Below are 15,047 nucleotides of genomic sequence, written 5' to 3'. Positions count from 1 at the left end.
CTAGGCCTTTCGATTTCTAATCGAATGAACTCTTTTCGAAATACCAACGCTTTCTACTTGCGCCATATATGCCCCCAGGGCATAAGTTACAACCCAGACCCTAAGGTCTGTTGGAATGGTTGTCAACCTTTAAGATCGATTTTCCATAACTTTCAACTCCATTGAACAAAATGAGAATCACAAAATTGTGATTGTATGTCTTTGGGGAAATGGTGGGCGTGAGAATGGTGTTAGTCGCCTTCCAATCACATTCAACTATTAAAAAGGGTACAAGCCACTCCAATTTCCAATTGAATGAGTCCTTTTCGAAGTTTCTACGACAACTTTTTCGATACGAAGTGCCCTGCTCTAAAGGAAAAAATTAATAAATATTACATTTTGCCAACATGGTTCTTATATGCCCCTAGGGCATAACTTAAAACCCTTGTCCTGAGGGTTGTGTGGGAGTGTCCTCCTCTTTACTTAGTCCCCGTTTCTTGTCTCATTTTCAATTGTTCCCGTTCTTTACTTAGGCAGCGCGATCACACTGCATATGATTTATACAACAACTGTATATATGAACCTTATTTGCCCCCAAGTCATAAATTACACCCCTTTCACTGACGGCGCTGAGGGGGGTTATCATCCTAAAAGAACTGACTTCCCCAGAAGGTTCAACTACGTCGAAGAAAATGAATATCTCAAAATTTTGATTGGATGTATTTTTGAAAATGGTGGGCATGAGATGAGCGTCAGCTGCAATTCAATCAGTTTTAACTAGTAAAAAAGGCACTAGCCCTTTTAGTTTCTAACTAAATGAGCCATTTGGAAGTTTCTACGACAACGCTTTACATAAAAACTTTATATGCCCTAGGGCATAACTTACAACCCTTGCCCTGAGGAATATGGGGGGAGGGGTTGTCATCCTTAAGCACCAAATTTCCAAAACTTTCAACTACGTTGAATAAAATGGCTATCTAAAAATTTTGATAGGATGTATTTGGGGAAAAAGTGGGCGTGAGAGGGGGGTTAGTTGCCCTCAAATCACCTTTTACTATTAAAAAGGGCACTATCTCATTGAATTTCAAATCGAAAGAGCCCCTTTTCAAGTTTCTACGACAAAGATTTCAATAAAAACCTTATATATCCCCAGGCATAACTTATAATCCTTGCCCTGGCAGTTGTAGTGGAGTATCCTCTTCAAAAACACATTTTCTATCTCGATATCAACTACGCTGAACAAAATGGCTATCTAAAAATTTTAATTTGATGTTTTTGGGGGAATGATGGGTGGGGGCGGGGCTAGTTGCCCTCCAATCACTTTCGACTATTAAAAAGGGCACTAGTCCTTTGAATCTACAATCGAATGAGCCTTTTTGAAGTTTCTACGGCAACGTCTTCTTTAAAAACCTTATATGCCCCCAGGGGATAACTTAAAACCCTTGCCCTGAGGGTTGTGGGGGAGTATCCTCCTGAAAAACATATCTTCTATCTGGAAATCAACTACGCTGAACAAAATGGCTATCTCAAAATTTCGATTGGATGTGTTTGGGGAAATGATGGGCGTGGGGGGGGGGGGGGCTAGTTGCCCGCCAATCACTTTCGACTATTAAAAATGGCACAAGCCCTTCGAATTTCCAATCGAAAGAGCCTCTTTTGAAGCTTCTACGACAACGCCTTCTATAAAAACCTTGTATGCCCCCAGAACATAACTTAAAACCCTTGCCCTGAGGGTTGTGGGGGAGTGTCCTCCTCAAAAATATATTTTCTAGGCAAAAAATAATATATGGTACATTGTGCCAACATCGTTCTTATAGGTCCTCAGGGCATAACTTAAAACCCTTGCCCTGAAGGTTGTGAGGGAGTGTCCTGCTCACAAACACATTTTCTAGCTAGAAATAAACTACGCTAAAAAAAATGGCTATCTGAAAATTTTCATTATATGTGGTTTAGGAAATGATGGGCTTGGGGGGAGGCTAGTTGATATCCAATCATATTCGATAGTTTATATGGGCACTAGCCATTCCAATTTCCAATCGAATGAGCTCTTTTCGAAGCTTATACGACAACTCCTTCGACACGAAGTGCCTGTCGGAGAAAAAAAAAAACATATTGTGGCCACATCGTTCTTTACTTCGGCAGCGCTAGCGCGCTGCCTATGATAGTATATGTTATTGAGAAAGGTATGCATGTTTGAACTTTACTTTCCAAGAAGACGAAGGGCATTCAGTGAATCTTTCAGAGAATGTTGAGGGGAGTGCTGAACTAAATCAAAACACGTTACGCGTATACGGATTGTCAAAAGGGCCTAACTCAGGAATGACTGGGTATGTTAATTCGGAACTTTCAGGAAATGATAAGGGAGATGATCAAAAATGCAATCTTTGCATGCTATTACTAATACTACTACTACCACCACTACTACTGCTTCCACTACGACTACTACTAATACCGTACTAATCCATTTACAACAATGAGGGAAAAATTCGCACTAAACCAGAAGACACTATGTTCATGCACATTGTCAAAAGAGCGTATCTCAAGAATTGATTTGGGTATTAAGTTGGAACTTTTAGAGAATGCTAAAAGGGGAAGATCATCTGACCCAAAGGCAATATTTGCACGCTACTACTAATATTACTATCGCTGCTACATTTAGTACTACTACTACTACTGCTACTTCTATTTCAAATACTTGTAAAGACAATACGTTAATACTGCTGATGTCACTAGTACTACCGCTATTTATTTATTAACCCACATAACTGTACGCTTAAAAGCTTTTCTTAAAAATACAATATATTATAAAATGAAAGGCAATACAACCGTCTAGACTGGAAAGGCATTTTTGCAAAACTAGCTACCGACACACTCTAAAGCTATTCAAATGATCCGGCTTCAGCAACAACTGGTGGTAAATCATTCCAAGAGTCTCTGACCTTTTTAACAAATGAATTGTGTCCGATTTTCCTGTGGGTTCTTGGTGGATAAATTTTATAAGGATGCTGTCGTGTCAAGTGGTAGTGGCTGAATTCGAAAAATTTTTTTACCTCAATATCGTCCACGCCTTTGATTATTTTGAATGTGTTTATGAGGTCGGTACGGCGACGTCGGAAATGCAGTGAAGGATGTTGGAGCCTTAAAAAAAGTCGGAGCTCCAATTTAGGTAAACCGGCGTTAACTGGTTCTCCGTTATGAAGCTCTTCAAAAATTATAAACACATTTACGGTATATTTGTTGCTATTGTTGCTAATACTACTACCAGTAATACTTATGTTACTACTATTACGACTATGCCTAAGGGTATGAAGGTGAAATTATCAAGAATCTTATTTTTTGGGGGAAGGGAGTGAGTTTAATAGTACTGCCGTCGGGGAGTGAGCTTCGGGGGGTGAGCTTAATAATAACATGCCGTCTATATGCAGGTTGTCAAAAGGGTGCAAAAACAATATATTAAAAATAGTTATGCGTGTGAAGTTGAAACTAACAGGGCATGTTATGGGGGATGTTGAACTAACCAGAGGCAAATATTTTTCATCCTAATGCTACTGCTTCTAATCATACTACGCGTATTTCTACTCAAACTTTTTCCACAAAAAAAAACAAACTTTTGCCAAATGGTCTGAAGGTGAAATGTTCAAGGATATTTTTGTTGGGTGGGGGGTGAACTTAATCACAACACGCCGTCTACATACAGGTTGCCAAAAGGACGTAAAAGCAATATCTTAGAAAGAATTTGGCATATGAAGTTGAAACTAACAGGGCTTGTTGTGGGGGATGTTGAACTAACCAAAAAAAAAATTTCTCACCCTAATGGTACTGCTTCTACTCATACTACTGCTACTGTTATTACGGCTACTACTACTGTCACTAAAGCTAGGGCTACCACTATTAATTCTACTGCTGTTTCTAAAAGTAATGGTATTAAGGCGAAAATTTGAAAAATATTAAAACTGGATAGAACCAATTTGAAACACACTATGCCCACACAGGTTGTCCAGAGGACGTTGAGGAGTTGATGCGGAAACAATACTATTTGTGTCAGGATTAAACATTGTTGAAAAAGTTTCTCCGACAAACAAATAGCAAGCCAAACTATGGATTCTTATAGAAAAACCCGAAAATATATAATTTTTTTTCCACAAAAAAGACAATGTCAATAAAAGAAACGAACAAAAGTTAATTAAAAAAAAGTTTTTCCTCAAAATATGTTTTTCAAAGAAAAGTAAAGAGCTCCATTAAACCAAAAATGAGCAGAAAAAGTCAAATAATCTTTCAAGCATAGAACTACCACAAATCACCATCAATAAATAAATGAAACCCAAAACGGACAGAAATCACAATAAATAACAAAGTCAAACTCAAAACGAGCAAAACCTAATATGAGTAGGGCTGAAAGCCAATTGAGGAAGGTACGGCAAGTACGTAAGTGTGTACCTAGGATGAGGTGTCATTAACATATAAAAATAAAATTGGTGTCGAAAAGAAAGATAAGATTAGATCTAAAGAGAAAGATGAAATTTATAGGAGGGGGATAGGGTGTAGCTGGAGCGTGTGTACATTTATCGATGAGGTTTCATTAGTGCACTGTTGTTGGACTACCTTGTGGTAAATATTGCTTAAGAAATACCTGCCTTTTAACATTTTGATGACGATAGAACGTCTGATACATCACCTGTATCCACGTATAATCCTATTCATTATTGTATATTGCGCTTATGTCATCTATTGAGATGATTCATCTGTCCACACTTCTCCTTCAGTAATTCCTGATTTCCCCGAAAAATTGCTGATATGATATCAAAATACACTTGTATTTAGAAGCAAACTGTTAATTGTCAATTGATTGACTCTTTACTGTCAAAATTGTCACTCTTCAAATGATCTATCTGTCGCGTAATCCTCGCACGTGCGAGGAATTTCACAAGTAATTGCGCCAAGTCACTAAAGTAATTAAGAGGGGGGGGGGTTGAAGGCAAAATTTGACAGAATAACGATTTTTCCTTTGATATATGGGCCATGTCAGTCACAGCTATCTGAAGTTATGAATTTGAAGTTATATATATATATATATATATATATATATATATATATATATATATATATTTCAGCTCTAATATATCTAATATTCAGGTGTTCTGAACTTTAAAACAAGCAGCCAGTTTATATATATATATTAAACTTAGCATTTTATGCGAAGCCTATAGAAAACTTTTAAGTTTCGAATTTCCATAAAATTTCCCAGAGCCAATCCCCTAGAAATATATATATATATATATATATATATATATATATATATATATATATATATATATATATATATATATATATATATATATATATATATATATATATATATATATGATATATATATATATATATATATATATATATATATATATATATATATATATACATATATATATATATTATATTAAGCCTATTGGAAACTTTCAAGTTTAGATTTTCCAGAAAATTTTCAAGAGACAATCCTCTAGAGAAAAATCACAAATGCCATCTAGTGACTCTTGTGGCTCTAATATATCTACTCCTCTTTAATGCAACAAAGGACCAATGGATAACATTTATATATATTTTTTTTTCTTAGGTCAATGTTAATTCCAGTTTCCCTTATTGCTTTTTAGCTTATCCTTTTTCTATTTATTAAGTATATTCTATGAATGTCTTATTTTATTTAGTTCAGTCTTATTTTATGTTGTCATATTCTTTTATCTCATATTCCCATACATACCTACCTGTATTCTAGGGTTGTACCATGAAGCCGTTGCTATTGGCATTGAAGATACCTATCGGTGTTGATGAAGAAGCTAGCCTTAGCGAGAGACTTCATGTAAAGGTAAAACTTGGACTATAACTAAGGCAGTGTTACCAGATGTCTGGTTTAAAGTTGCACCGCCATAAAAATGAAAATGTGCCAAAACTGCCATTTTTCTTGTGAAAATGTGCCGAATGAACCACTTTCCAAATAAAACGGCGCTATGCGCAACCGCCTCAAAAAACGCGCCCGAATGGCGCAAATGCGTTCCGTCTGGCAAATCTGACTAAAGGAGCAAAAGAAACATTTCTGAGTGAAAAGAATGTGGTGAATTAAATTAGCTCTTCTTTAGGCAAATCGATTAACTCTATTTTTAAATCTCCGGTTTGTTTTAGTGTCAAAAAGTCAATCGACTCTTAAAGTTCGGTATTCATGAATTATATTTTTGCAATGAGCCAAAGTTCTCAAAAATGAAAATAAAATTTTGGGTAGTTCAATCATGAATGTTTTATGAAGCTAAATTGTGTCAATTTGTGTTATAAGATTCGAAGAGGTGATGGCCTAAAAAAGGGTTGGGAACTCGTACTCACATATATAAAAATGTAGTTGTATAATGCAAAAACAAAAGCAGACGCACTCGATAGGCCTATCTGAATATTTTCTGTTTTTTTTTGTAACCTTCATTGACTTTCATATTCTTTATGAAACAGATTTTTTTTGGGGGGGGGGGGTAGGGGTACAACAACTTTAAAAACAGATTAAAATCGGTTTATGTGCATTTCTTGTTACTTCTTATGAGTCGGACAAAATTTCGGGGGGGGGGGGCTCAAACCCGCTACCTCCCCCCCCCCGGATATGGCCTTGCCCTTCACCTTTTGGCATTTGAATGAACAGTATTCTGCCAATAGACTGATGGTAAATTTTAGGCAAAATATATTTATTTCTTTCCTCAATATTTAGTGTTTGAATATCCCACATTGGGTTTCTTTTATGTTGATATTAGACCCCGGCGCCGCGCCGATAAGGGAAGACCGGCGGCGGCGGGGCCAAAAAATAGCAGCGTTGGCGCGCCGCCGATGATTGTTTTCGCTGCCGCGGGTGAGATATTGGTGGCGTGCCGCCGGTGTGATCAATGTTGACCGCAAATATTAATGTTTTCATCAGTCTTTCTCAAATTTTAGCTTGAATTTACAACAGATTCTGGTCTATTTATGAGTTAAATTGACTATAAGTGAAATAAATTGACTTTCATGGTGTTCCTGACAGGGGAGGTAGATAGGGGGCAATTTTCCTAGAAGGTCTTCAAAAGTTTTTTCCTTCCTAAAGAAATGGTTAGAAAAACATATAAGCGCACATTTTGTATTCTAAATGGAAACTAAGGTTGGATTTTAGTTTATATCTAAGCTGAAGTCTGTTGTTTGTTGGTTCTTTCTCTGCCCCCTCCTTTCTCTCCATCTTTCCCTTTCTCTCTTCCCTCCTCTCTCTCTTTCTCTTTCAGTTATCTGTAGTTGTTCTTCGTTTTATTCTCTTTTTGTCTCTTTAGTCGGGTTTATCTTGTTCTGTTCACTGCTGTAGAAAAAAACATCCCTTTTTTTGATTTGCCAATATTTATTCTTTATCCAAATTATATAACATTCTCCCTTCTTTCAATATTATAATTACTTTGGAACAGTCTAATTTATTGAGGATATCCGAATTACGGCTGATATATAAATAATAGCCTACAATGAAGGCCTTTTTGGGCCTTTACTAAATGCATTATAATTGTCATATATTATAAAACTATATTACCGCACCTATTAAAAACTGTATGTACAAGCTTTCATTTGTTCTAGGCATTTATCTCTAATATCGGCAATATCCAGTTTATCAAACAAAATTAAGTGTTTCGATGCATCGAAATTTCTTTGATGCTATAGAAGGAAGTTGCAACGTCATAATTTTTATTACTACTACTACTACTACTAACAACTCACTGCGGCACCAAGCCGCCTAAGGCCAACACAACTACGCATGTTCCTCCTCCACCTCAATCTATTCAAAGCCTCCCTCTTTACACGCTTCCAAGAAGTTCTTGTTTTCTTCAAGTCTTTTCTTACGACATCCTCCCACCCTATCCGGGAATGACAGGCTTTTCGTTTAGCCTTGGACGGTTGGCTGACAAGGACAATATTTGGCAATTTGTCATCCTTCTTCCATAGAACGTACCCTTGCCATCTCAACATATCTCTCAATATTGCACTAGAAGGTGGTTAGTTTAGCTATAATTGATTTCAGGAAGGGTGTGGCAATGGCTTGTTCTGTGGAGCGTAACCTCTAAAACGGGACTATATATTCGAAAATGTTTCATTAGAAATGTTACCTTTGCTAAAAGAAAAGAAAGGAACAACATAAACGATTGCGCTAGTGTTAGGGCTGACGTCAAACTACTACTACTACTACTTGCTAACAACTCACCGCAGCACCAAGCCGCCTGAGGCCAACACAGGTACGCACGCTCCTCCTCCATCCTAATTTATTCAAAGCCTCCCTCTACACCCTCCCAGGAAGTTCCCATTTCCCTTAAATCTTTCTTTATGATATCCTCCCAGCCCAGACACGGATGACCTGCTTTTTATTTGGTGTTAAATGGTTAGCAGAAAGGGAAGGTCTTTTGAGATCAGCTACTCTTCATCCGCACGGGATTCTCGAACTATCTCAAACTTTCTCTCACTATAGCCAAAGAAAGTAAGATGTAACTAAACTTTTTGTACAGCTAATTATTAGAGATATGGCCAGTCACCCGGGTACCTAGAACGATCCGTAGGCAATGTCTCTGGAAAACATATAGCAAATCTTCATCCGCTTTTCGGAGCGCCCATGATTCAGAGCCATATTTGACCACTGTTATCACTGTAGCTTCCAATATTCTAATATTGGTTTGCAGACTTATTTTACTATTCTTCGAAACTTCTTTCAACTGTGAAAAAACACCCTGAGCCTTAGCTATTCTACCTTTAACATCTTCACTGCTCACACCGTCTTTACTAATAATACTACCAAGGTAAGTGAAGGTGTCCACCTGATCAATATTTTCGTTACCCAACGTCACCTTTTCATCTTCACTTTCTCCTAGCCTTAATGACTTAGTCTTCTTAACATTAGTTTTTAGACCTATTCTAGCCCCTTGAACTCTCAAAACCTCTAAAAGTTCATTCATTTTGCTCACACTTTCATCTAGGATGCTTAAATCATCAGCATAATCTAAGTCCAGGAGAGTCTTTCCTCCCATTTGATTCTGTGGTCTCCCATTGCTTTTCCTGTGCTCCTTAAGACATAAGTCCTTCAAAAATAATCCATGTAAAGGAGGGTAGAACACAACCCTGCTTAACTCCCGATTTAATACAAAACGAGCTTCTAACTTCATTTCCTACCTTAACTGCAGCAGTGTTATTCTCGTACATAGCAAAGTTATTCATCAACAGAATCGAACGCTTGCTCATATGCTATAAAACTGAGGACCAAAGGTGTTTGACAGCTCAGGCACTTCTCAAATATTAACCTAAGAGTGAAAATTTGGTCGACATATCCTCTACCTTATCTAAAACCGAACTGTTGTCCCCTTAAAACTTTATCTACAGCATTTCTCAGTCTAAAAAGTATCATATTACTAAGTAATTTGCTACTTACAGAGACCAGGCTAATGCCTCAATAATTACCACACTCACTCTTATCGCCTTTCTTATATAGTGGTTTAATTAAGGTTTTCCTAAAATCGTTAGGTACTTCCCCTTTTTCAAAAATCAGATTCATAATCTTCAGTAAATTATTTCTAACCTCAGAGCCACGATATTTATGAAACCCATTTACCACACCATCAGCACCCGGAGCCTCATTGTTTTTTAATCCTTTTAGTACTGTCACTAATTCTTCCTCACAAAACAAATCTTCCTTCACATCCAATATATCACAAACTTTTTCATTTTCCTTTATATATTTTCCTGTCACTATCTTGGTTTAGTACATTCTCAGAATGTTCTGCCCATCTCTCTTTAACTCTTTTCTTATCACTAATTGTTGCCCCGTTCCTATCTTTAACTGGGACAAGTCCAGATTGACTGCTCCCTCTCAATTCATTAACATGCCAAAGCTGACGTCAAAGCTTATGAAAAAATCCTTATTGAAGATCATATCAAAGAGTGTGGCTCATAGAACTGATAGACTATTTGAATTACCCTTATTCCATGCCTATCAACCTTAGTTCTGTCCTAGCATGGATGGATGGAGGATAGACTATATCAACAAGTGAAATAACATCATTTTTATACAATTCTGAAAAAGGCTTATGTCAGCTTTGTCTCTCACTCAGGCTATCTGTCTTGGATTTTTTTTTCCAATTAGGCATGACTCAATTTTTTTATCACAGTCCACCAACTTGATTTTAATTCAAAAAGTTATCTGAACTATTGTGATTATATTACATACAATTATATTTTCATATTGTGATATAGTAAAAAATTGCTGCTTTGTGCTCTTTGATATTACTATTGTTAGCAGGGAGTTCTGAAACCTGACATATTGTTAATTTTCAGTTTCAGGATCACTTGGTTGCCGGTATGGAGTTGATATCTGGTTCAACTGGAAAACCAACTCAAAGACTTAGGTATAAAGCAGTGGATCGGCAATATATAAGGCCTTTGCTATTGGGACAAGCTCATTCATTAGATCCTAAGACTGTGAAATCTATCCAACTCAATGGCTTTGCTATTTAAGGCACCCAAAATATAGGCAAAGTTTTAGGTTAAAACAACTTTTTTGTATTCATAGTCGATTTGTCTTTTATTTACTACATTGCTTTTTTTGTTTACTTTTTATCTTCCTTTCTTTTTTTCCTTTCTTTATTATTATATGACTTTGTTTACTATAATGTTCTTCTTGTCTCAAAAGGGGACAATTGACTAAATATTAAACTGAGCAATATACATTTTCGGAGTCATTCTTAGTTCTAAATCAACTGGTGAAGTTTGTTTCTCTCCACTTCTTCAATTAAGTATAAACGACAAGCATAGCATTTCTTAATTTTTGTATACCATTGTTTTGCCATCTAACTCTAGTCCATTTCATATTTTCAGCCATATCTTCATTCGAGATCGATTGGTGAAGTTTAGTTGTTTCTATTACTACAATTAAGTATAAGGAAAGAAGCTTAGCATTTGTTAAAGACCATATATCATATTGTTTTTATATCTCAGTTTGGTCCATGTCACATTTTCAGCCATATCTTAATTCTGAATCGATTGATGAAGGTTGTATGTTGCTGTTTCTTAAATTGAGTGTCAGAAGATAAGCTTAGTATTTCTAAAAGCACCAAGGAAATTGAAATGAAGTCTGATTTTTTGAATAGGTTTTGTTGAAACTTAGACAATTTGATAAATCTAAAAAAATCAGAAAAATCAGAAGCTCAAATTTTAATGGAAAAAACCTCCATATTGCGTTATGCATATTTTTTTATAGTTGCGGGTGTCAAATTAAAAAAAAGAAACTTCGGGGAAAAATCAGCAAAAGAATCAGGTAAAAACAGATGGGACCAAACTGCTTAAGAAGGTGTAGCTTTCCTTTGAATGTGTGGTTGTCTTCGCGAATCAAAACATTGTTAACGTTTGAACTTTTACGGAAAAAATTTGCTGTCAAATTTAATTAATTAGTATTGCTTAGTTGTTTTTTTTTCACGGTTCAACATGTCAACACTGACGAAAATATGGCAATTCCCTATAATCTAAATAATTTTGAAACAACCAAAAAGAAAATTTTAGAAAATTGCAGTTGTCAGGTATGAATATACCTCGCGGGGGCAAAAAAAAGTTTTAATTTTGATATCCTTCATACCTTAAGCAGTGTTTATTATATTTTCGATGCCTTTTTTATATCTTTTGTCTTTTTTAAGTTCATTTTATATCTTCATCATTATCACCAATCCTAAATCGATTCGTCAAGTCTATTTGTTGCAATTTTCTCTATCAAACATAAGGGGATACGCTTGGCATTTCTTAACTAGATATACCATATTTTTGATATCTTACTTTAGTCGATTCAACATTTTCAATCATTTCTTATTTCTAAATCGACTGGCGAAGTCTATCTGTCTCAATTTTCTTCAATTAAGTATAAGGTGTATTTCTTAAGTACTATTAAGTACTTAAGTACTATAATTCATATTTTTAATATCTTGCTATTTTCTCCATGACCACACTGCCTTTTCTATGAAGAGATCAATCAGAATTCCAAATAGAAATAGGTCTTTTTATTAGACAGTGAAACGAAAATATAAAACAAAGACTCTAAATATTTGGATGACACAGTCGGTCATCATCATCAGTAGAGTTACTAACATATCAAAATTAAAACAAACTGCTTTCATACTAAATAAAATAATCACTTCCGGGTCAAAGCAAGTTACCGGTCCATTGACTTAAAAAGTTCACTATCTGTTCTTTAATTTCTTATACAGCGTTGAGTAAAGGTGGTACAATTTTCTTCGAAATTGCAGGTCAAAGCAGGTTACCGGTCCATTGACTTAGAAAGTTCACTAACTGTTCTTCAATCTTGTAATACTGCGTTGAATATTCTTCTAGTTAAAAATGAAATAATGTTGAATTTACAGGTGCTAAATTTATCATTTTATTCTTCTAATAGCAAATGAAATGTTGCTGATTCTGAAGTTGGTCTGATGACAGACCAATTTTAATATCTTGATCTTAATATCTTGATCTAGTCCATTTCACATTTTCTGTCATATCTTAATTCCTAATCAATAGCTGAGAACTACTTATTTCTATTTCTTCAGTTAAGCGTCAAGGGACGTGATTAGAGTTTCTTAGGCATTACATAGCATATTCGATGTAGCCTTTTAGTAGCTTTACTCTATTTATTTCAGTTTTAACTTTATGATGTCCATGAAAATAACATCAAAACGGTTTTGACTTATTTAAAAAAATTGATTTTGACCTTGAAACTGTTTTTCACGCTATTCTAAGATTTATGTTGTATTTGTCCTCTTATTGTATAGAGTAGGGGATATGGGTGTTCTTTTACTGGAAGCATAGTTATAAACATAATGGTTATTTATTTATATTCCTTTTGTTCCTTTTTTGGAACAATTTTTTAAATAATTACACTATTTCTTTTGTTTAATTTTTGTTGATTTCCCTTTTCGCTGAAAGTAAGTCCAGTGGATCATGGTATATCTAATATTTGTGCATTAGGTTGCAATTTGATTATGTATTTGATTTATGTACTAGGTTACAATTGCAATTTGCAATGATTAGGTTGCAATTTGAGACAAATGTTGATCATAGTTGAGATTGTGTGCTAAAACATTGGTTAACATTCAATTTCGTATAATCAGACTAATTCTATTGCTTATGGGTAAATGTTAAATGTGTTTTGTCTTTTTTTTTTTTGTTCTTATCGGTTCTGTCGTCTGTCTTTTGCTCTTATTTTGTCGTTCCCCCTTCTACTTCTGCCTTCTTCTTTTCAATAAAAAAGGAAGAAAGTGAAAATTTGTTAAATTGAAATTATAAGGATTAAATATCACGTGTATAACATCTAATTTCTACATTTTGAATCCTCTCTGAATTTGTCATTGGAGCATGTTACTTTCATATTTTGTTGCTGTTATTTGTCCTTTGTCCGTCTGTTTGCTCTTATTGAGTCATTCATTCCTCTATCCCCCCTTGTGAGTTAGGAAGTGCCTTTACTTATCCACCGTTGATTTTTTAATTAATCAACTTGATGGAGGTGATAAAGACTTGAGAGCCAGGGCTTATTAGAGCACAGCCAAGACAGAGAGTCTCTGTGAGAGGCAAACCTGACATAACTTTCAGAGTTGTTTAAAAATGAATAATTTCACTTCTTGATTATATTATATCATCCATTCTAGGGCAGAACTATGGTTTATAGGTATACAGCAAGGGTAATTCAAATAGTCTATCAGTTCTGTGAGGCATTTGAATGCAATTAGAGCTAAAAAAAAAAAAAAAATGGTGCAAAGATTTATGACCGATCATAAATTGCGTCTTCAATTATTGCTTTCTTAATAAAAATTACCCACTTTAGATTCTCTCCTTCTCCCTCTACTCTCCTCTCCTCTCTCCTCCAGTTTCAAGCTCAAGTTCAATCATTTTATTATTAACATATACATGTATATAATTGACATAGGCCCATGGGGAGACAAGCTCTAATAACTAGGCATAGATAAAGAAGATAGAATAACAAATTACACTACAATACAAAGCTAATTACGACGGCAAAGATATAGTAATACAACAATAATATGAAAGTAGCAGCTAGCCCAGGATCCATAAATAGATATAAAAAAAATTCAATATTATTAAATACAAATTAATACTAAAAGATAGCAGAGAGGCATACATTCACCCAGAACAACAAACCCAAGAAATAACTTTGTCATATTAAAGAGACTCTTAATTAAAAGTAATCCTGAACTAAATGAAATTTAAGATTCCTTTTTACTAAATGGATAGAAGAAAATTTATCAATAAGATCTTTTGAGCATCCCAGCACCGGGCTATTGACGCAAACGGAGTGAATTTAGATCTATCAGTACTATACTTGTCAATGTAGATACTCTTTTGTTGTCGCGTATTATAATGATGTAAATCTTGTGATTGGGAGAGCAAACTTTGATTGAGATAATATAGCGGTAATTTTTTAATGTTATAATTAAATTTGAAAATAATTGCTCCAAAAGTAAATTGTTGATAAACAGGAAGTATATCTAGATAATTATATAAAGATGCTGTAGAAGAGTTATTTTAAAGTGCAATAGGTGATACAACAAAAAGTTTCAGGATTGTTAGGGCTTTATTGTTTAAAGTCATTATTGGTTTAACATGACTATTAAATGTAGGTGAGTATACTAGAGAACAATAACCACTGCTTAACTGAAACAGATCTTACCAATTGCTTCGTAAAGCACAGTAGGACAAACAATTCTTCAGCCCCCGCATTAAACCAACATACCTTGAAATCTTTAAGCGTATATTTTGAATGTTTGTTTTAAAAGATAAGCTTTCATCTATCACAAGTCCAAGGTACTTTATCATTTTCACCCGAGATATTGATAATAGATACTTTGAAGAAGTAACTCGGGTAATACGAGGCATGTATTTGGATTTATGCTGTAAATTATGAATTTAGTTTTTAATAAATCCAAAGCAATAAAATTGTATGAACACCAATCGAGAACATTAGAAAATGCAGTATCCGGTTTTGCCTCCAACTCCTCGTCATT

The 15,047-nt window shown here is 35.0% G+C and overlaps 1 protein-coding gene across 1 annotated transcript; it reads left to right on the top strand.

Annotated features, from left to right (window-relative positions):
* The first annotated feature begins 5,750 nt into the window (after positions 1 to 5,750).
* On the top strand, positions 5,751 to 13,965 carry LOC148949566 (sodium/hydrogen exchanger 3-like). Its single transcript, XM_089093015.1, has 2 exons — positions 5,751 to 5,836; positions 10,327 to 13,965. Exons 1-2 carry the CDS (start codon positions 5,756 to 5,758, stop codon positions 10,504 to 10,506), a joined length of 261 nt encoding a protein of 86 aa, XP_088949141.1. The 5' UTR covers positions 5,751 to 5,755; the 3' UTR covers positions 10,507 to 13,965.
* The last annotated feature ends 1,082 nt before the right edge of the window (positions 13,966 to 15,047 follow it).

This window comes from Artemia sp. Qi Xiang Cuo, chromosome 8, assembly GCF_049724085.1.
Source record: "Artemia sp. Qi Xiang Cuo chromosome 8, ASM4972408v1, whole genome shotgun sequence".
NCBI classification, from domain to species: Eukaryota; Metazoa; Arthropoda; class Branchiopoda; order Anostraca; family Artemiidae; genus Artemia; species Artemia sp. Qi Xiang Cuo.
The sequence above is the reverse complement of the archived record's forward strand: the minus strand, read 5'-3'. Positions and strand labels throughout refer to the sequence as shown.

Bases quoted from the DNA above. Each gene is read 5' to 3' on its own strand.
- LOC148949566 (XM_089093015.1), top strand. From the start codon at position 5,756: ATGAAGCCGTTGCTATTGGCATTGAAGATACCTATCGGTGTTGATGAA. The intron at 5,837-10,326 runs GTAAAACTTGGA...GTTAATTTTCAG, and splicing joins GCGAGAGACTTCATGTAAAG to TTTCAGGATCACTTGGTTGC.